General features: G+C 39.0%; 1 protein-coding gene across 3 annotated transcripts in view; it reads right to left on the bottom strand.

Annotated features, from left to right (window-relative positions):
• Positions 1–21501, bottom strand: part of LOC100703031 (sodium channel protein type 4 subunit alpha) — a 243891-nt gene that overhangs the window by 139513 nt on the left and 82877 nt on the right. For 2 of the 3 annotated variants that reach the window (XM_019356723.2, XM_013265205.3), the window contains exons 7-9: positions 20093–20184; positions 14750–14992; positions 3063–3126 (exon numbers count right to left, since the gene is read on the bottom strand). In XM_019356723.2, the coding sequence (XP_019212268.1) occupies positions 3063–3126; positions 14750–14992; positions 20093–20184 (399 nt within the window). Of the gene's footprint in view, positions 1–3062; positions 3127–14749; positions 14993–20092; positions 20185–21185; positions 21278–21501 lie in introns of all 3 variants that reach the window. The other variant, XM_025910382.1, reaches the window with a different exon arrangement.

The raw sequence follows: 21501 nt of genomic DNA, 5'->3' as shown, positions 1-21501 counted from the left end.
AAACTGAGTTTCTCACTGAGCTCTCAAAGCGTAAGAGGAAGAAATAAGTCAAAGATTCAACTTTAAAATATGAGAATGCGGTCTGAAGCCAAATGACAGAAAATAGGAGGTAATTTCAGATGCATTTATAGCTCGGAGCGGGATGATGAAGTTACTGTAAGCTAACATGCACACGTTTTGCAAAAGCATAAATGTATCTAAAGATGGACTGTCTACTACCACTGAGCAGGTTTTTACTTTGGCTAAAGACAGTTTAGTGAGAAAATCTTTGCATTTTGTCTCCTTCCACTGAAGTTTAACCTGACCAGCAGATCATTTCTGCCTCCGTCTGAGAAAAATATTTGCAGAACTAAAGACTCAGCCTGCTGTTTATTTGGACTCTCAGGTGAGATGGGAACAAAATGAAGCCCAATCTGTTTCCGTCTTTGTTGTTTACGTCCTCAAACAGCTCGAAACAGTCAGCCGAAGTATGAAAAATCATCAGAGAGATTCGAATGTGAAGAACATTCAATAAAGTGATAACTAAAGGTTGTGAGGGACAAACTGCTATGCCGGATGATTGACAGGAAAGTAAAGAGAGATTGATGTTTTCAGCTCTTCGTCATGATGAAACCAAAGCTTTTCACACATGCATTTTTAGCCCCGAGCTCAGCTGAACCTCAGGATGCAGAAAGCTGTTAACTGCAGCCGAAGGTCGTATAGGGGGGGTGATGGATGATTTTGCACAGGGTTAAAGTGGGACTTTTAATGTGACAAGCAAACAAAGGCATACATATACAAATAATCATAATAAAAAACATATGGGAAAAAAATGAATATAGATAAATAATAAAGCCTGATCTGTCGCCACGTCACCAAAACCTGGCCCATGATTGTGATGCGGCTCTGATGGGCGATGCTTACATCACATCATTAACCCGCTCACTGCAGCGTATGCTGTGGCCCTTCAGTTCAGGCACCCACACCACTGGAAAAAAATTACATAAACAAGAGACCATCTTGCAACTGCATACACCGACACTGAAGTCCGTCAACACAGCAAGCAAAATGCTACTGCTTTCTGAAAAGTGCCAATCGGCACTTAATGAAATGAGCCTAAGACTTGACCTAGTGCCCCAACTGTAACATGTCCTGAGCCAAACCAAGTAGTTTAAGGGCTCCAACTTTAGCCAAATACCTGAAAGAGAACACAAACTACAGTTTGGGGCTAAATCCACATAACACCACCACCACCTGACACCAGACTGCTACCACCCTCACATGAGCTATAATGTTTATGCCCCAATCATACAGGAGAGACTTCAACTTCCAGTCGCTACAGGGAAGAATCTTGATTTCTTAGCAAATGATTGCTTGAAGTTGACGGCAGCAACCAGATGAATTCCTCACAAAGAGGGTGTTGCCCCCAAAACCTCTTTGGGAGTGTTTCGGGTGCTCCTGGCGACCACCAACATAGTTTGCATGGGAGATGCTAACTTGTCTGAAAACACCTGGAAATGAGCCGAGTGCTACTGAAATTTGAAAAAGTATAACACAAGCTGGAAATAGAGACCTTTTCAAACCAGCAGCTGCGAGGAAGGAGAAAAATAATGTCCCTGAGTCTGTGTGACTGGGATCTTACTGAGCAACTGGATAAAGGTAAGACCAATTTATCATATCCTGCCACCAAACACACACAGCTTGTTACTGAATGTTGGGCAATAATCCAACAGTTCTTACTTAATGTGTGAAAATAAGTGTTAAGGACCTGACCATCCAGATATTCTGTAAATCTGACTTTCTCATTAGCCATCGCAGAGCTGTGTTTGCTCTGCTGGTAAATAACAGAGTCGCTGGATATTAAACCAATAAGGGAGTCCTCATTTGTGTGCTGTTGTCTCCGCATGTCAACTTTCAGAGTAAATTACAGTGTCACTGTTTCATTGCTGACATTTATTGCTCCTATCCAGCTTTGCTGTGAGTCAGTGGTCGGTCACCATATGCACGTGTGCAGCCTATATTTTCTGGATGTTTTCAGAGATGATTATGCTTTCATACAACAATATTATATTTAGCCATCTTCATATCAGAAAACACAGCATATTAGGGCTGCACAATGAATCGTTAGAAAATCGCGATCTCAATTCATACTTATGTGTGATCTCATTTCCAAATGACAACGATTTTTTAAAAAAAGAAAAAAAAAGATGACGATTGTACCGCATTTTGATCCGTGACATAATCTGCATGAAAACAAGCGCTCACTCTTCCTGCTCAACAAATGACAAGGGCGGAGCCTTATACCACGTGATACCGAAGCCAGCTGGCAGGGAAAAAACAATGGAGAGCACGTGAGAGATGAGGAAGCTGTAAAGGCCAAGAAAGTGACAGGAGAAAATCCGTCCCGGTCAACCACCCAAACATCAATAACGGGAACCTTATACAGCGCTTCCCCATACCCGTCGAACTCCCGCAGGCACAAAGAAATTACGGAGGCTATCACTTATCACCTGGCTAAAGATATGGCTCCCATCAACACTGTGCAAAACGACGGATTTAGGAAAATGATCGACACCCTAGACAAACGCTACACAGTGCCGTCCCGCAACTATTTTTCTATTGTTGCTATTTTTCTATTGTTGCACTACCTGCTCTATACACGCAGTGTCGAGCAACGGTGGAGACGGAATTACAAGCAGTTCAACATTTTGCGGCGACCACAAAATGTGAGACATTTATTGTTTTTATGTTCATTTATTGTTTTTATGTTCAGTCTCAACTGTTACGAAGTTGATGTGCAGTTAATAAGTGCAATAAATATTTATACTGGAAAAGAAAATCATGAGAGAATCGTGAGAGAATCTCTCTGTAACCCCAAAATGGTTACAGAGAGAAACCAAACAACTGTCTGCTAAAACTCTCTTTTAAACTTCAGGCATTACCAGGCTCAGGGTGAGTGGCCCTGACTGGTTCGGTGGCTCGTAATCACACTCAGTGTAACCATGAACTCCAGAATCAAATCACATCCAGGCAGATCCACGTCTCCCAGTTTCACAGCGGAACAAGAGAAACTGTTGACTCACCCTGCGTCGCTGCTGTTCCCACAGATTAAGGCATCCTTGGCTCCCTCCACCTTGTAGAAGTTGTCTAAAATTTAACAAAAAAAAAAAAAAGGAAGAAGGAGAGATTTAAATCTTAAAATAGCTTTTAGAGAATCCTCCTCCTCCTCACCACCCCCCACCGAGCCACACAGGTGTTTTCAGTCATCGTGCTTGATTAGGCTTCTCCTCAGGACTGTGTGGGCGTTCGCTGACATGTCCCTCTTCCTCCTGTGTGCACTGCACAGGAACTCCTCTTCATCATTCTTACCTGATAGAGACTACACTAGCTAAGATCTAATGAGGATGAATAATACATTAAAGGATGATACTGTACCGAAGGTTTGCGAGACCTTTAAACAAGAGACAAATCTTTGCAGAAAGAATATTAAACTTTTTTGTGAAGCTAGTTTCAGCCATGTGTTGACAGAGGAAAAACAAATGTCAGACTGTAAAAACTGGGTTTGTAGTTGTGCTAAAATACGAGATATTTTTAAGAATGTGTTGTGTCATCTCTTGTTGGAGGGAAATGGTGATGTTGAAGCTGCTAAATGGAATTCAGGGACCATTTATTTTGTAATTTAGACCAGTGTTATTCCTAATGTGGCATGTCAGAATATTTTTGGTGCTTGTCATCAGTCGAGGTTGATTTCCCTGAACCCTAAAGTGGACCTGTTCTGCTGTTCTTAATTTCCTGCGATACACTGTACTGTTAAAATGATGGATGCTCATAGTAAATATGCGAAACTGTTACAAAATGACGTCAGAATACACAGAAGTAAGCCCTATGAGCCAAAACTTCATGCTTCTCTAAATGCTTAGTTTCAGCATGCAGCAACTATCAGGCTGAAAAAATGAAGCCAACAATGAAGTGCCAAAAAACTGCAATTCCTCTGACGTCCACTTGAAACGCCAGCAGTGACTCGGTGCCCACAGACTGCCATGTTAATGTTACAGCAGAAATAAACATGTTTACAACCTGATGTCACCTATGCATAGTTTCTCATTTCATGTCAACTCTTGCCTCTGTGAATTTTCTTATAACTCCACCTGGATACTGGAGTTAGGGGTGGAGTCACTCTTACTGACAGAGGTCATCTATGTTTAGCATGTCCTTCATGTTTCTGTGTTTTCTTTGTTTCATTTATGTCTGCTCATTTCTGTTTTTCCTGTTTTGTTTTTGATTTGATTGAATTTTCTCTTTCTTCTTGTTTTGGGTTTTATTTCCTCCCCGTCTGATTGTTTTGATCATCTTCACCTGTGTTTTGCTCCCCGCCTGTCTCCACCCATCTGTCGTCCGAGTATATGAATGTCTTCTCCTTTGTTTTGTTTGAGTCTGTTGTCCACCATCATGTTTGTCCTGGTTTCTAACCTGTTCCCTGTTTGTTTCCATGGACCTCAGTTTAGTTCTTTCTTCCATCTGTTCGGACACACACTTTATCCTGCCTGTTCTGTGCACAGTTTTTTCATATTGGTTCAGCAGAACTTCCTCCTCATGGATTTGGATTCCCATCTCACTACATTAGACAAATTGTTGTAATTTTAATGTTTGTCTGGAACAGCTCTCTCTTGCACATGAGACTTTGGGTTTCAGTGGGACTACTTGTATAAATAAAGGTTAAATTACACTTGAGAATACATGAAATATGTTCATTTAGAATCATAGCATTCCATAAATCAACATGTGGCGACACGACATCTACATCGGTCTCTTATATACCATCTCTGTGTTTCATGTTTATTGATTTATTTAATTATTTTTGATGCCACACAACATCAGTTAATCATTTTGGAATCACTTTTGTCAGGTAACCATGAGAACTGAGGTCACAAACACCAATGAGCTGCATGATTAATCTGCAGACATTTATCCACATCTGTGCTACAGCTCCGTTGGAAGAGCTCTGTTACATTTGTTCCTCATCAAAACTTGAAATGTTCAAACTTCATCAGGATTCAGGTGAGCTCCGTCAACTCTTCCTGACTCTTCTGTGTCGGTGGAAGTTTGTGCTCACCTCCCACTCACTTCTGTCTGTCTCTGTTACAGAACAATCAATAAACTCATCAAACTCAGATTGTGTGTTTTGGCGTGGTTAGACAGAGTCTGAGCGGGAGGTGGTAAAACCATAACCATTACTGCAAACACAGTTTGCTGAGCAGTTATTCAACACTTAGGTCTGACCACAAGCCGTTTCCAAGTACATTAATACATTTTAACATCATCACATGGAGTACTTCGGGTGTTCCTTTGTGCCTGACGCGCTTGAGCACAAAAGTATCCGCCATAACAAGCTCAAAAGCTTTTAATGCATGTCTGCAGGAGGAAAACAAGCGCTTCTTAACTTTAGCTGTGGTTTGAGGATACAGCAGTCACTCCTGAGGATGGAATTAATGTATTTAACCTTTAACATTCCTCTTCTAAACAAGAGGACTCACTCAAGGACATAGCTTATAAATATCTGTGAGCTTGAGGAATCAAACAGACCCTTTAGAATAAAAAATAACATAATGTTGATGCCAAGTAGATAAGTGTTATACAAACACATGGATTAGCAACAGGGACTCACTGATTTGTAAAGTGCGACTGAAGCCTCATCTATAGCTTTGCCACTGCCATCTGTCCTAGAACCGTCATGGTCCTGGGTCTGTGACCCAGCGTTTAGAGTTTAATTTTGTGTTCATGATTCTTTCCACTGTATGATGATGATGATTTAAGTTCAAGCTTTGTACGGTTTAGTCTTGAGTTTAGTTCTTTTTGTATTTCAGATTCATTGTTCTTGTCTGTTAAGTTCCTTTTGTTTCTTTGTCTCATCCCTGTGTCTCCTCTGAGAGTCAGTCGTGTCCTTTATTTATCTGTTTCCTCCGCCACGTCTCTGTTTATTCCCTCTATGTGTCATGTTGGTTTTTCCTTATGTTTAGGATTAACAAAATTCCAAATTAACTTAGAAAAACAAAAATCATACCAGATACAGTTCCTATAAAGATTAAACTAGCTAGAGACCAAAACTGATGTTTGCCATATGCTGTAAACATGCTTATTTTTGCTGGGAGTCTATGAAGACTGGCTCACTTTTGAATCCAGGTTCAAGTGGACATTAAATGAACTGCAGGTCTTTGCAGGTCTGTGATCAGCAGCTCCTACAGTTTAAACTGCTTTTAAATGCAAGACAAAGACCAAAATCTTCAATAAAATCCCAACAAACAGCATTCAGAGCTTTCTCACAAGAGAAACAAGGGGTGTGGTGGAGAAGGAAGTTGCACTGCTGTTCACACACTCCTAACATAGACAGTTTCATTAAACTGGACTCATATTTTAATTTTCACCACCAAAATCTGGATCTAAACCACTTCATTGCAAACAGAATCACTGTTATCAGAAAGGTAATGTAAAATTACAAAGTGCTTTCCCTTGAGTTCATATTAAGAACTCAACAAGTGCATTTTAACAAATACAATCTTCCCTTTTTTAAACCATAAACCATGCTGACAGCGCTGACCTTTGAGGGAATGGGGATCTGGGGAGCCACAGATGGAGAATGCCATTTTATTAGTAGCTTCATTCCATCAAATTTTACCTCACCCTCTCTGCTCTGCTGATACAATTCCACACAACCCACAATAGACAGACACTCTTGCAAAATCCAGCAGTACAGTAGTCAGCATGTCCTCTGCACCAACAGTTTAACAAAGAGCACAAATTCGTTTTGCCATTCTGGCTTTTGCTGTTGCACGAAAGGTAAGTGTCACAGTAAACCTGCGTCTCTACAATATGTGATGGAAAGCGATATTTCAGCATGAAACCAAGGCCAAAGATCGAAAGTGTGATGTCCTTGTTTTATTTTGCGCCAATACATGTTTACAGAGGTAGTTTTTGTTTGGTCATTAATGCAAATATCTAATCAGCCAATCATAAGACAGCAACGGAATGCATATATATGGACATGGTCAACATGACTTGCTAAAGTTATAAGTGAGCATGGTGAATGGTGCCAGACAGCCTGGTCTGAGTATTTCAGAACCTGCTGATCTGCTGACATTTTCCCACATAGCTACCTCTATGATGGTAAATGGCCTGTATTTGTATAGCGCTTTTCTAGTCCCTAAGGACCCCAAAGCGCTTTACACCACCAGTCATCCACCCATTCACACACACATTCACACACTGGTGATGGCAGCTACATTGTAGCCACAGCCACCCTGGGGCGCACTGACAGAGGCAAAAAGAAACAAAATCTAGTAAGAGTCAGTTCTCTGGGTGAAAATGCACCATGTGCTGGGCCACAGTGTTTTACATTTTTACATTTTTCTTTAGTCTTCATTTTGATTTAATTCAGTAAGTTTTAATTTTAAAGAGTTTTTTCTTAGTTACAGTTGTAGCATTTTATTCATTATTATTATTATTATTAATAAGCAAATAATAACAATGTGGGGGATGGCAGAATTGTATCAGATTTATTATGTTCTAGTTTACCTAAGGTGCAATACCTTCACGGGGTTGCTGTCATGACAAATATGTCAAAAACTAAAGCTAAAAACTAAGAAATACAAATAAGTATTAACAAATGTTTAATTTACTATCAATCTCAATTCTGAGCAACTATTATTACAAGGTAATACATAACTAGGTTGTTTACATATTCATTGCTTAAACAGGAAAACCATTTTGTTGTTGTGCAGGATTTAAAGTAGGATATGGTTTGGTTGTATGGAAACATATATCAGAGTAGCAGCAGTTGTACTTTTATTGTGAAAAGCTGCTCCTCTGCGAGCCGAGCAGGGAAACTGTGCCGTGAGTAACTCTGTAGAGAAATAGTGACCTTAAATGCTGGCTTAACATTTTCATCCATTTGCCTTACGAGAACAACTGTACAGGATGCTCATCTTTTATTCAACACATAATTCAGACCACACTCATTTAACTCTAGCCATTAAAAGCGATTACATAACATTGCAAAAGAAAGGACTAAACAGGAGGTCATTTTCTTCAATCCAGTCCCACAGCCAAAGGTGTAACACCTGTGTTTGTTTCACAGCATTAAGCTTCACAGCTCTGACGTATCTCAGGTTTTGTTTTTCATATTCTCTGCTGGCTTATGTAACAGCTTTTATTTTTTATGTTTCTGTATTCCACCAAATTTTTCATTATTTTTGTTATTTTACTTTCACCTCCACTTGTAAGTATTGATCAAAGCATTTGAAAAACCATTTTAGTTTTTCTGTAATGAAAATTTCTAAAACTGAACTAACTAGAAAAAATACTGTAGTTGTAGAATTGGAAATAAGAAATATGTTTAGTTCATTGTCAGGTTAAATTTTCCGCGAAATCAGCCCGATTAAATTTCTTTATATCTTTTTTGAGAGTGTGGTGTGTACGCGAGTGTAAATGAAGTATTTGTATTGTACTACCTGTTCTGAACATCTTAAATCTTGCTGCTGACAAACAGAACCCATGTTATTTAAAGTAAAATCACCAAATTATAATAATGGAGACCGTATGTGGATGTGGTTAAAATAGGCTTGTGAGGTGAGCAGACGGTACGAAAACATGAAAGGATGTTTCACCAGGTCGTTCTTGTTGTGTGAATTATTGATATTGGTTTTTTTGATGAAAAAAAAAATTATTCTATAAGTTTTTAAAAAGTGAATAATGAGCCATCAAAGCACCAACCAATAATATTGGCTAATTAAACAGCCACAAATAGCCAAAATTTTTAACATCTTCAAATGTATTTACATCATAGCGATCTGTCAGGACAAGCAAGGCAAGCAGTGCTTTCCCTGTGAAATCCAAATATAAGCAATTAACACGTACAAAATGGCCTGTATTTATATAGCGCTTTTCTAGTCCCTAAGGACCCCAAAGCGCTTTACATATCCAGTCATTCACACATTCACACACTGGTGATGGGAAGCTACATTGTAGCCACAGCCGCCCTGGGCGCACTGACAGAGGCGAGGCTGCCGGACACTGGCGCCACCGGGCCCTCTGACCACCACCAGTAGGCAACGGGTGAAGTGTCTTGCCCAAGGACACAACGACCGAGACTGTCCAAGCCGGGGCTCGAACTCCCAACTCTTGAGCCACGAAAGAGTTGGGAGAGTTGTAAAAGACAAATCATTTCTCTCTTTGTGGCTCCAAACATTCTACCATCGCCTATTTACATTAATTCTGTAAATTATCACCATTTTCTGGCTTCAGTTGCCTGTGGAAGCTAGCGTGACTATGGAGCCCTTGCAAACTTTAGTTTCTGTCATTTTCCATCTATGTTAAAGTCTGCAGCTGGTAAGAACGCTTACCCACCAGACCAGAGATTATTCATATTTACTTATATTGTCAATAAACTCTTTAGTCTTTGATAGGAGGCTAACAGGAGACCAGTATGCTAGAGAAGCTAACCCTGACTTTGCTTTCCTGCTCTGAGATCAATTATAATCTTTTCATTACACTAGCCAAAGCTCACACTATGGACAACGATGTGTATGTACACATAACATAGATGTAAAGTTGCCATTCTTTTTGAGATTAGCCACTAAGGAGAAAAAATATAATTTGTAAGGACTTTGAGTTTAAAAAACAAATATCTAACTTAATGTCCAGCTGCACTATGCATTCATCTCTTTTCTTAGGTTTATGCCACCACGAAGAAAATGGATGGTTTGGTTTTGGAAAAGATCCTGATCTAGGTGTAACATGCCACATATTTTAAAGAAATAAAAGACTCCTTAAAAAAGCTATCGCGCCTTTTTACAGGCTTTATTGTGGAAATACTGTTCTGAGGACCAGCGGAGCTATTACGCAGTTTTCCATGGGACCAGGATTTCTTATAGCATTTCCCTGAGAGCAAAACAAAAAGAAGCAGGTGGACCCAGAGAAGCAGTGTTTAAACACCTTAAAAAAACAAAAAAACCTTGACTTGTCAAAGAGAAAGAAAGCATTTTAGTATTTCAGTCTACAAAGATGACAAAAGCCTTGTTCTTCTTTCCATTACGGTGGCTGCGCACATGCAAACGTTCTCCTTTCGGCAAACAAACAGGTTGTGTGGCGCTTGTGTTTGCCTCTGACCGCGTCTGACCGCCGCAGCACCAAAGGCACTTAAGCTTTTTAGGAGCGCAGCCATTCATTTGTTATCAAGTACATCTGAGAGACTGCATCCCGGCTCGCCAACAAAAAAACTTCTGAAGTCTGGAGTGCTTTTGTTCACAGGTTCAAAGTAACCGCGAGGCCTTTTACGCAACACTTAAGATTAGCCACTGAAGCATTTTATTCTCATACAAAGCAGATAGGAGCAGTCATTACCTGAAGTTCATCATTCAGATTCCACACTCCCCCCATATGTATGCATATTAGCCTACGATCTGACATTTAATAAAGGGTTTTTTTCTGAGCGACCCCCATCTGGGAAGATTTCACTGAGCTGCAGGAACTTGGAAAATTGTCTCTGTGGGATATTGAGAGAGTGGGCTTAATTTCATTTCTTTTTAAAACTCGAGAGCCGCAAATTACTCTGTCAAGTCTAAACACACGTCCACCCTCCCCCCGTGCTTTTTTCATCTGCAAGAGATAAATTTACGGGAAGAAAACCTGCAGGTATGACACGAGAGTTATTGGTCAAAGTGAATTAGACTGTTAATCTGCTGATGCATGAAGGAAAGGGATCAGATGGTGATTAATTTATTGCGGAAATATACTTCCATCCATCCATCAAACGCTGTGTTCACTTTACTGTGGAACAAGTGGAGCTAAAAGTTTGCGTTGTTTACAGTGATCAGCAAAAAAGTGTTTTCTTTGGGTTTGAAAACGCGCATTCATTTTCTCCCCTCGTCACTGAGCCTTGACAGGGATAAAAAGAAGAAGGGGGCGTCTGCCAAAGAAATAACCTATTATTATTTTTCTTTTTAACCTTTTTTAACCTTTTTTTTTCTTGCAAATGAAATTTGGATTGATGACTCATTGCTCTCCAAAACACTTATGAAAGTAAACTTTCTTTGCGATCTCAGCGTTGCCAGACCTCTGACATAAATTAGACACAGACTCATTACAAAACTAGATATCATATATACGTTTTGGACAAGCTGTGAAAAACATGTGGGTCTGCCTATGCGCTTGGTTGCAATTACTCCATTTGTTGTGAAAGCCATGAATGTGTTCTCCGATTAAAGGAAATCTTTGCATTTTTCTCTCATTTCTGCCCATTTGATGAATTTTAACAAAATTGATTAAATCCAAATTAAAAAACAAACAAGAATCTTTGTGATAAAAAAGGCCTTACACTAATTAATTGATGCCAGGAGTTAATGAGACTAAAACACCTACAACGTCCACACCGTGAGGCTGGAGCTGCTGATGATAGAAGGACGGTGTAAGCAGACTTATTAGTGTGGATGCACTAGTCAGCAGGCCTGAGAATAAGTGAAATACACAGGATCTTCAGATGTCAATTTTAACACCACATGGAGATGTTACCTGATCCTGTATGAAGCTCTCGCTGATCAGCAGTGAAATAGATCTTACATGATGCCGGTTGAAATGAATTTATTGAAGCACCGGGGACGTCTGCTGCCGTCAGACGGCTCTGACCAGACAGAACAAACAAAGCTTGATGGGAAATATTTAGCACCGAGACCATCTGCCATTGATCTCCCACCAAGGGCTGTTTTCAGATCAGCTGAACGTGCTGAGCTTTAACGCCGCCGCCTCGGCTCTCGGGTTTCACGGCAGCTTTTAGAGGTCGATATGGGAGCCTGTAGGGGACATTTGTTTGACGTGATGGATGGCAAAGCAGACTGGAAATGAATAAATAGGCAGCACATTAGAGATAGGCAGCACCGTCCTGACAAACAGGCTAAAAGTTGACTTGATTTTGCCCTTTATGCTGGCTCATGTAGAAGACAATAAAAGGAAATGTAATTAATGCATTGCATTAAAAAAGGTTTGCATCTTTAACGAAAGCCTAGAGCATTTAGATAAGGCCTCACTGGCTGGCATGTCTGTCCTTTGTTTTTTATGTGCACATTAAACTCTGTGTATGAAAGCAGGAGCCACACCCAGATCCCCTTTTTAACTGTGAGTAATTTATATAATTTTTTTAATTGTATAAATGACATTTTATTAGTACAGATGTCAGCACTGTGCCTGCTGATCTAAAAAAATGTATCTGCTGAGGAAGAACTGAGTCTAAAATGAAAGAAATGAGACAGATGTTTGATTTCTAATGAAAAATGATGAATTTGAAATCATTAAATCTGGTTTAAAATGTTTCTGTTAAGCTTAAAGTAAAGCACACCATGTGCCAGTTAGTTATACACCTAGTTTGGTTTACTTGGATTAAAGTTATTAATGCATCAACAGTGGATTATTAGGGGCGTGGCTTCTTTGACTGACAGGTGCATGGTGACACAGGCGGTTGTAGCTGCACGGTGGCTACATACATCTTTTATGCACAGCCCTTTATTACACTGATACACGTGTAATTTTGGCCACACAGAGCAGCAAAGACAGCGTGCAGCTCAGGTTAAGTGTTTCCTAACTTCAGACCTCAGCTTGTCTCTGTGTGGGTTTTGTGGCTGCGTGTGATGTATGGAAGTCCACATAATGTATGTTATGACATGGCTGGCACACGCCTTCTCCGTGTGTGTAAAGTGCCCAATCAGACGGGCTGAACACACCCCTGATGGTCTGTGTGTGTCTTCACTGACGTCAGTTGTGACCACAACGCCAACATGACATTGTCCAGTCCCGTTAAGAAACAGCAGTCGCCACAGCAGCATGACACACGCTTACACCACCCCTCTCTCCAGAACATACTACAAGCAGGTGACCGTCTCATCTTCCAGCAACAAGTGATTTTGGTGTTTGCAATGTCCTTTTATATATTTATTTATTGCATTTTTTTACAGTAAACCACAGTTACCAGGATTTAAAACTCTCGAGCCCCCCGTGGTGTCCCCAGCAGGCCACAGAAATGTTTATCTATTTATATGCAAATGGTACAGAGCCCCCGTGGTGACATGGAAAAAATGTTATTGCATGGCAGCAAGTTAATAAAGCAGGAATGTAAAAATCTCACCACAAGATGAAGAATTTGTGGTGTGTAGAGGACACTGGGTGAGCTGTGGGGCTATCATGTACAGAGCATAGAGAAATTTGATTTCTTCTCAATTCATTTAAAACTTGAGACGAATTCTAATGTTTCTAAATGAGGTCCACCAGCTCAGAGACGGGCTGCTCCTGTGCTTCCCACACTTCCTGAGGTGCACTGGACATTTTCTGCACAGTAGAGTAGACGGTATAGACTGCAGACGTAGCTTCTGGATTTAAGAAGTGAAACTAACTACTGCTACCAGGTGACAATACCTGTTTTTCCAAAAAGTTGAGTTTATGGTCTCAGTTATTCATTTTGGATCATACTGAATAAAATATTAAGAGAGGAGGTTTAGCCAAGCGATGTTGTCAATCAAAAGTCCTGAGCCAATGACCATGTGGTTTCAACAGTCACTCCTAGATATTTACATCTGGGCTCAAAACACCAAGATGGTGAGTCGAAATTGGACTGCACTCACCAGTGGGTAACATCATGGTAGCTTTATCCATCTTCCACTTTTGAAACATTGTTCTAGCTCTAACAAAGTTAGATCACTGGAACAAAAAGAGCCCACCCTGACTGAGCTGAAGCAGCACTGCATTCCTCAGTCATACACACTGATCTTCAAAGATGGAGATGACATCTCCATTTTCACTCACAGAGAAGCCAAAAGTACTGATACGTTCAAATCATTTAACACAGAAAACCTTTCTGACCATAGGGTTCATAGACCCTCAATGAGGTAATATTCCTTAGTGTAAACAAAACTTGGTTGGGATGTAGTACTGGTAACTCTAACATCTGCTTAGTGTTTAGTTAACAAGCATATAAAGCGCACAGGCATATAAAAAGTGAAACAAATGCAAAGTAACATACGGCATATATTAATTAACAAATTTAGAAAATACAACAAAAGGTAAACTGGATTGTATTTAGTATGACATCATAGATAAAAATATACCAATGCTGTTTCCCAAGTAAAACACTTGGAATGTATAGATGCCTGCTAAAACTAATCAAGGCTTCCAACAGTATATTACAATTTACAGGCAGAAACAGAAACAGCTTTAACCGGTTTCAGAATAAAAAGAAAAATGCCACAAGCTATAAAGAGTTAAAGGCTCGTGGTCTGATCGGTTGACCACAAAGGGAAGCTAGATGCAGTCATCCAAATACGTTATTTAAAACCCAAACCCAATATGCATAATTAAGACACAATCCAAGGGAGACCAAGGGACAGCCAGACACAGTTCCTTCAGTCTTTCACAACAGATATCCATCAAATTCTTTCTAAAGAAACTTTTTCAGTCTCATCTAAAGCTCCAAGACACCATGTCCACACAAGCTCTGATCAACAAGAGGTTTTAGCTCAAACCCAAAGGTTGGGGTGATACTTTAACAGACTCCAGCAGGTCAGGAGTTGGTTTTATGTCACGTTTTACCTCCTAGTATCGATTTCTTCAGTAATGACACAAGAGATGAACTTTCTATTTTCTAACTAATTGCACCAGTGCAACAAATTGAAGTAAACATCTTTAGATATGTGAAAAACAATCAAGCATCTTGTTCGTTCACTTATTAAATGCTCACCTTCGTCTTCAGTGAAGTCTTTGATTGAGGCCCAGGTCTTGTTGTTGCAGTAGAAGGAGGTGTTGGCTGGCAAGGTGTCATTGAAGCAGTGTGCCGTGCTCCGCACACACTTCTGCCGCAAATTTCCCATGAAGAGCTGCAGGCCAATGAGTGCAAAGACACTGAGGCAGAAGACCGTGAGGATCATCACATCAGCGAGCTTCTTCACCGACTGGATTAAAGCCCCAACGATGGTCTTCAGTCCTGAGGGACCGCCGCGGGCGCAGGGATGCAGAAAGGGTTAATATCTGGATAAGTCTTTGAGAACTGGTGTAACTGGTCTATGAATGGCAGGTATGTTGACATCTGCTAACTTGATGGCAACCAGCTTAAATAACATGATCAAAGCAGTATGCCTTCAAATATTTAACTTCAACCTCTCAGAGGTCCAAGTACCTCTAAGGTATGACTCTATAGGAGATGAATGGCTCTTTGAAAATTGCAAAGACCGGATTTTCTCCAAAGGTTACAGTTCCTTATTCTCAATTGTGATTTGGAATGCAAAGATTGTTTTGTTTTTGTTTTTATGCATAGGCAAGGTACAAAAGTAAAACTAAATGACAGCCATCTTTATGCATGAAGGTGGAAAAAAACAAATAAATTAACTCAAAGCATAAAAAATGCAAATATTCCATTCCTGATAGGTGAAAACCTGACAAAATTCCTTCAGATGACAATAATTTAAAATATTTTGTAAAAGTTTTAGTCAATCACTGTTACATTTTGGGGGAAACAGTCAGGTTTTCACCCATGAGCAGCTGATGAAGAAAAGTCACTGTAGGCTAATAATCACCATCAAAATACAGCAAAACAGACCACAAACTCCCCCATCTAATACTACGATAACAACACTAACACACACATGAACACATGGTAAAAACAGCAGGAACAAAAACACACTCAGAACACAAAGGGTGCAGACAAGTCGACTGTTATCAGCCAAGTCTTACCAAAGAAACGGCCAGTGTCTTATAGATTTTTTAAATCACCTCTTAGCACTTTTTTGACTTAGTTCTTTCATTAGAAACAGACAATTACCAGCTCAAATAGGTTTTCTATTACTTTTTCATATTCAAAGATTTTGTCTCACAGAATAGCTTTTGTTTGTTAACCTGGACGTGTCTGTAAACTAATGAAAAGTGAGATTAGATAAAGCTAAGCTGCAGTTCTGACATGCTGTCATGGTGCTATTACTTTACTAAAGTTATAACATGTGATTAAACACTGTTATAACATAGCCACTAACATGGCACGAGAATGTTTTCATCACATGTTAACAATGCGGTTAGCGCTGCATGCTAACATGCACAGTGGAAACATACAGAGGCTAGCCAGCAGGACATCTGAATAACCGACTGCACAGTTTGCATATTGATTTGTGTCTTTGTGGAAGGAAACTGGTGTCTCCTGAAGTGTGCTGGGAATGTTTAAGTGACTTAGATGTCTGCTAAGTGCATTAGCAAAGAGTGTTGCTATGTTCCCCGACATTTTACATGTCATGGCTACTCATTTGAAGCTTTTTGTGTGTAATTTTAGACTAAAGAAAGTAAAAAGTGCAAGTCCCTAACACATAAAACAACTCATTGTCTTATTAATACGGTGTTTCCTAATATCAGAGTGCTGGTTTTTCCTTCACAGACTGACACAAAAACAGCAGAACAGGTTAGATGAGATTATGTCAGCTGTATCTGGCAAGCATAAACTCCATAAGCAACTTGATCAAAAAATGGGTAGCCATTTTTTGGATAGTCAGCGTTTTCACTAAAAAGATATTATATTCCATATTTACTGGAATAGCGTAAAAAGCTTAATTAGCAGGTTGTTTTCCACTGCAGAAACCAGCAGGTGAACAAATATGTTCTTTAGAGTGGGTACTTGCGAACACCCCTGGAAAAACAGTTGGATGGGTCTCAATGCTGATTGGTCGAACTCAAAGGGTACACCTGCCCTCTCAATGATCTTTTTAAGCAGCAATCTTCTCTCAAAGAATGTGGTTGCACAAGCACCACAACAATAGATTGTGGTGCTTGTAAATGTAACTCAATGTTTCTTGGTGGAGTCTGTGAGAGTGACATTATAGAAGTGGTGAGCAAATTCAAGAGTAAAAAATCCATGGATTGTGACGACCTTGACATGTCGCTAATTAAAGAAGTTCTTTATAGTGTCCTTCAGCCGTTAACATATATTTGTAACAAATGATTTCAAACTGGAATTTTTCCAAATAAAATGAAAATTGCCAAAGTGATCCCACTATATAAAACTGGTGATAAACAGATTGTGTCAAATTATACACCGGTATCTTTACTGCCTCAATTTTTGAAGATTCTTGAAAAACTATTTGTAAACAAACTAGATTCTTTTATTGATAAATATAATTTATTGAATGATCATCATATGGGTTCAGAAGAAATCTTTCAACATCTCTAGCTGTGATGGAATTTATTGAAAATATTGCAACGGCTGTGGATGAAAAACAGTTTGGAATAGGTGTGTTCACTGATTTACGTAAAGCCTTCGATACGATAGATCATTCTTTACTTTTACAGAAGTGTGAAAGGTATGGTTTAAGAGGTGTTGTACAATCTTGGTTAAATAGTTATTTGAATAATAGGTTCCAATATATGAGTATTAATAACATGAAATCTAAACTTAGAAAAGTAACTTGTGGAGTTCCGCAAGGATCTGTTTTGGGACCTAAGTTATTTTTACTTTATATAAATGATATTTGTACAGCCAGTGATACTTTAAAATATGTGATGTTTGCTGATGATACAAACTTATTTTGCTGTGGAAAGGACATAAAGAAATTACTAAAAACAGTGGAAACAGAACTCATGAAGTTAAATAGATGGTTTGTATTTAATAAACTATCATTGAATGAAAGTAAAACAAAATTTATGTTATTTGGAGGTTGTAAAAGTAATATTAAAGTAAAACTGAATTTAAATAATGTTGAAATTGAAAGAGTATATGAGAGAAAATTTTTAGGAGTAATTATTGATGATAAACTTTGTTGGAAGCCCCACATAGAACATGTGAAATGGAAATTATCCAAGTCTATTTCTATTCTTTATAAAACAAGAGATTTTTTGAATAAGAACTGCCTTTATTTATTGTATACTTCCCTTTGTTTGCCTTATATGACCTATTGTGCATAAATTTGGGAGAACACATACAAAACATATTTGGATTCAATTTTTAAATTGCAAATAAGAGCTATTGGAATAATAAATAAAGTTGGATATAGGGAGTCCACCAACCAGTTTTTTGTAGGATCATCTATGTTAAATTCATGGACATTATATATTCTAAAACTTTAGAAATAATATATCGAGTGATGAAAAATAAGTTTCCAATTTGTATTTTAAGTATGTTTAAACTAAGAGATGGAAAATATGATTTGAGGGGGTCTTATAAGTTTGAAATACCTAAAGTGAGAACCAATGTGAAGTATAGATGTGTGTCAGTTTTGGGAGTGAAATTATGGAATGGACTTAATGATGAACTGAAGACGTGTTTTTCTTTGACATTTTTCAGGAAGAATTTAAAAATTTGTATCATTCAAGGTTACGGAAATTTGGTTTGATGAATAACTTCGTGTTGAATTAATTTCTTGATTTATCATTGATTTCTGTTATAGAACTTATTTATCAATGCTATTTATTTTCTTGGTTAAGGATTTGATTATTCCTATGGGGTAAAGGATAGGATAATTATAAGCCCCAAGGCTTCAGCCTATTCCTTTTTCGGTTACTGTATGATTGAGTCATTTTATGTAAAATGATAATCTGTGTTGTTGTTGTTGACCGAAATAAATTTCCCTTCACTTCACTTGAATAGTGGCATTCAGTTTCAGAGATCCATAGTTATAGCAACAACTTATGGCAAATTTGCCTGGGCTCATGCAAAACCAAACCAAAGGTATAAAAATAAAACCATTGTATTTTATTCCAAACTGTCATTTTTGGTGGGGGTTTTTTGGTGAACTTAAACCTAACCAAGACATTTCAATATACAATCCTAACTTTGCATATTTTAATGATAATTAGTAATCACTAAAACGTCTGTCAGATTCTTGACTTCAACTTGGATCTCTGATATCAAGAGAGAAAAAACTCACTCGACCACCAACCCCTCCAGCTTCTTTCTTTTTTTTGTCCTTTAAAAGTGTAATTTTGTGTACAGGAACAAATTTGTAGGTTTGAGGCTGAACAGACAAATGTCTTTGTCCAAGAAAACAAATACCCGCCCCCCCCAGGAAATTTTATGCCCACAATACCCCATCAAGTAGTGAGTCTAGTGAATTTTCCACAGCAAAGGCAACAGAAGGGGTGAAGGGACCCACCAGGTGGTCAGTTCTGAATCTGTTTGTCCCACTTTGTGTGTTATTCAAATTTCTGCAGTGGAAAAAGAATTACTTACACTCTATCCTCCTTGTCACAGGATCAGAATATTATCCCAGTCGCTCACATGATGGCATATCTTCTGTTTTAGTTTATTAACTTATGTGCATGTAGGATTATTATCCTACATTTATTGCAGAATTTAGCACTGACATGATGTTACTGAGCAAGCATTTGGTGCACTTCTACGAGGTACAATCATAAAGTTCTGCAACTTTATGAAAAAAAATGAACATTCAAAAATCACGACTGATTTAAATTAGACCTTTAACCTTTTTCAGGTAGTCCCTTAGTGTGACCTTGGACCACTCCCAGCATGTCTACTGCTATTTTTAGACCATTTGGTGGTAACACTGATCCCTAGCCTACAATTTGAATTGGTTTATGGGAAGAGGACAAAGTTTCAGTGAGCTGTGGTGTTCTGGGGAATGCTAATTGGGATAACAGCTGGTGGAGGTCCAGAGATGCACAAGGATATGGCCTTGAAGGGACGCTTAACCAAATTTAAATCAGGTATGTTTTTTTGAGTCTTGTAAAAGTTGGTGATCACACCTTGTAGACGATAGTTGTGTTTTCTAAAGCTAAGTATGAATTTATGTTGATTTGTATAGTGAAGCATTAAATATTGGAAGTCCTTTCCCATGTGCCATTACTTGACTCATGGCCAAGAGCTGTTTCTGTTTGCTAAGCCTCTGTTTTCCACTCACAACCAATTACCATAAAAACCTTGGTGCTTCCTCCTGCATACTACCTCTGTTTACTTTGTTAAAGTGGTTGTTATGAAGTAGAGAGCCATCAGTAGGTAGTATGCAGGGTGAGATTTCAAACACAGCCACTTAGTGCTTCCAGCAGATTGGGAGGAGTGCATTTCGTATTCACTCCCCTGCATTCGCGGTCTCACCTGGGATGACAGAGATGGTTTTGAGCGCTCGCAGCACCCTGAACGTCCTTAAGGCTGACACATTACCCAGGTCCACAAACTCAGTCACATATCTGCAACAAGCCGAGAGACAAAAGCACAAAAACAGACACACACAGAAGGGTATGACCACACTGAACAGCAAGCCAGCACAGAGGGATAGAAAGGTGGAGATACAGCAAGAGACAGAGAGAAATACAGTAGAGACAGGCCAGGTCGAATGGCAACACTGGAGGGTCAAGCCAGAGACTCGACTGTTAAGAAGGGGAAATCAGATATTTAAAGCTTTGGATGTGGATATAAACCGGAGAAAAGGCAACTCAGTCACGCACTTTAATATTTTCATGCCTGTAAGTTTTTTTCACATAGAATGTTCGGGTATTCTCATAATAAACTTTAACTGATAAATAGTTACATTTTAAATGTGAGAGTGGTGTTTTCAAGATCGTATACCAGAACCAAAACAAATGCCTTTGGGTTGCTTTTGTCTAACTTAATCCTGTAAATGTTCAGTTCTGTGCCAGAAAAAGACAGAAATCCAGCAAAAAGGACATGTTTTTAAGAGTTCATCATGAAAAATGCTTTTGTTTGTGTTTGGCTCTGGAATGGACACTGAATTAACCAGTTTAGTGCATCAATACTTCTAAAAAAGTTCCATAAAAAATAATCTTTAAAAATTATGGATAAAATTAGTATTTAATTATTATCCAATTAGTTTGACACTATCTCCCTTATAAACCCATGGAGGGTTAAAGAGATAATAAATACACCCAGATTTTTTTTTTAGCAAATATCCCAACTTGAAGGCATTTTGTTGCCGTCGATTCTCCTGTTAACAACCTTTAGACATATCTGACTTTTCCTTCTTTACTGTTTCTTTAATGCAGATTAGGTGATTGCACCCGTGGTCCCCGACTGGGCAAGGAGTGGGAAGTGGGTGGGGTCTGGAGCTGCAAGACACGGCAGACATGGGACGAACAAGAGAGGACGTTCACAACGCGATTACGATCGTTTCCTAGTTTGTTTGTTTTTTGTCTCTTGTCGCCCCCTGGTGGTGGTGGTGGTGAGCCCTTACCTGGGATGACTGAGATAGTTTTCAGGGCTCTCAGCACTCTAAAGGTTCTCAGCGCCTGCAGGTTCCCTACTTTGATAAACTCTGTTAACAGCCTGTAGGGGGCAGTGTGATGGTTGTCAACAAACAACAAAGGAAGAGAAACACAACAAAGTCTGAAAATACTGCCGTGATTTTAAACCACCCAAAATTGACCTATTTGGAATATGTGAGCCCTATACACTCTAATGCAATCAAGGTGTACCGTTAACACCTGTAAAGGAAAAGTTTCAGAAAGGATTTAAAGAAAGTCAAGTATACAGCAAGTTTACATTTTGGT

Source organism: Oreochromis niloticus, linkage group LG9 (genome assembly GCF_001858045.2).
Source record: "Oreochromis niloticus isolate F11D_XX linkage group LG9, O_niloticus_UMD_NMBU, whole genome shotgun sequence".
Classification (NCBI taxonomy): Eukaryota; Metazoa; Chordata; class Actinopteri; order Cichliformes; family Cichlidae; genus Oreochromis; species Oreochromis niloticus.
Note: the sequence above shows the minus strand (reverse complement) of the source record. Positions and strands in the feature narration are given on the sequence as shown.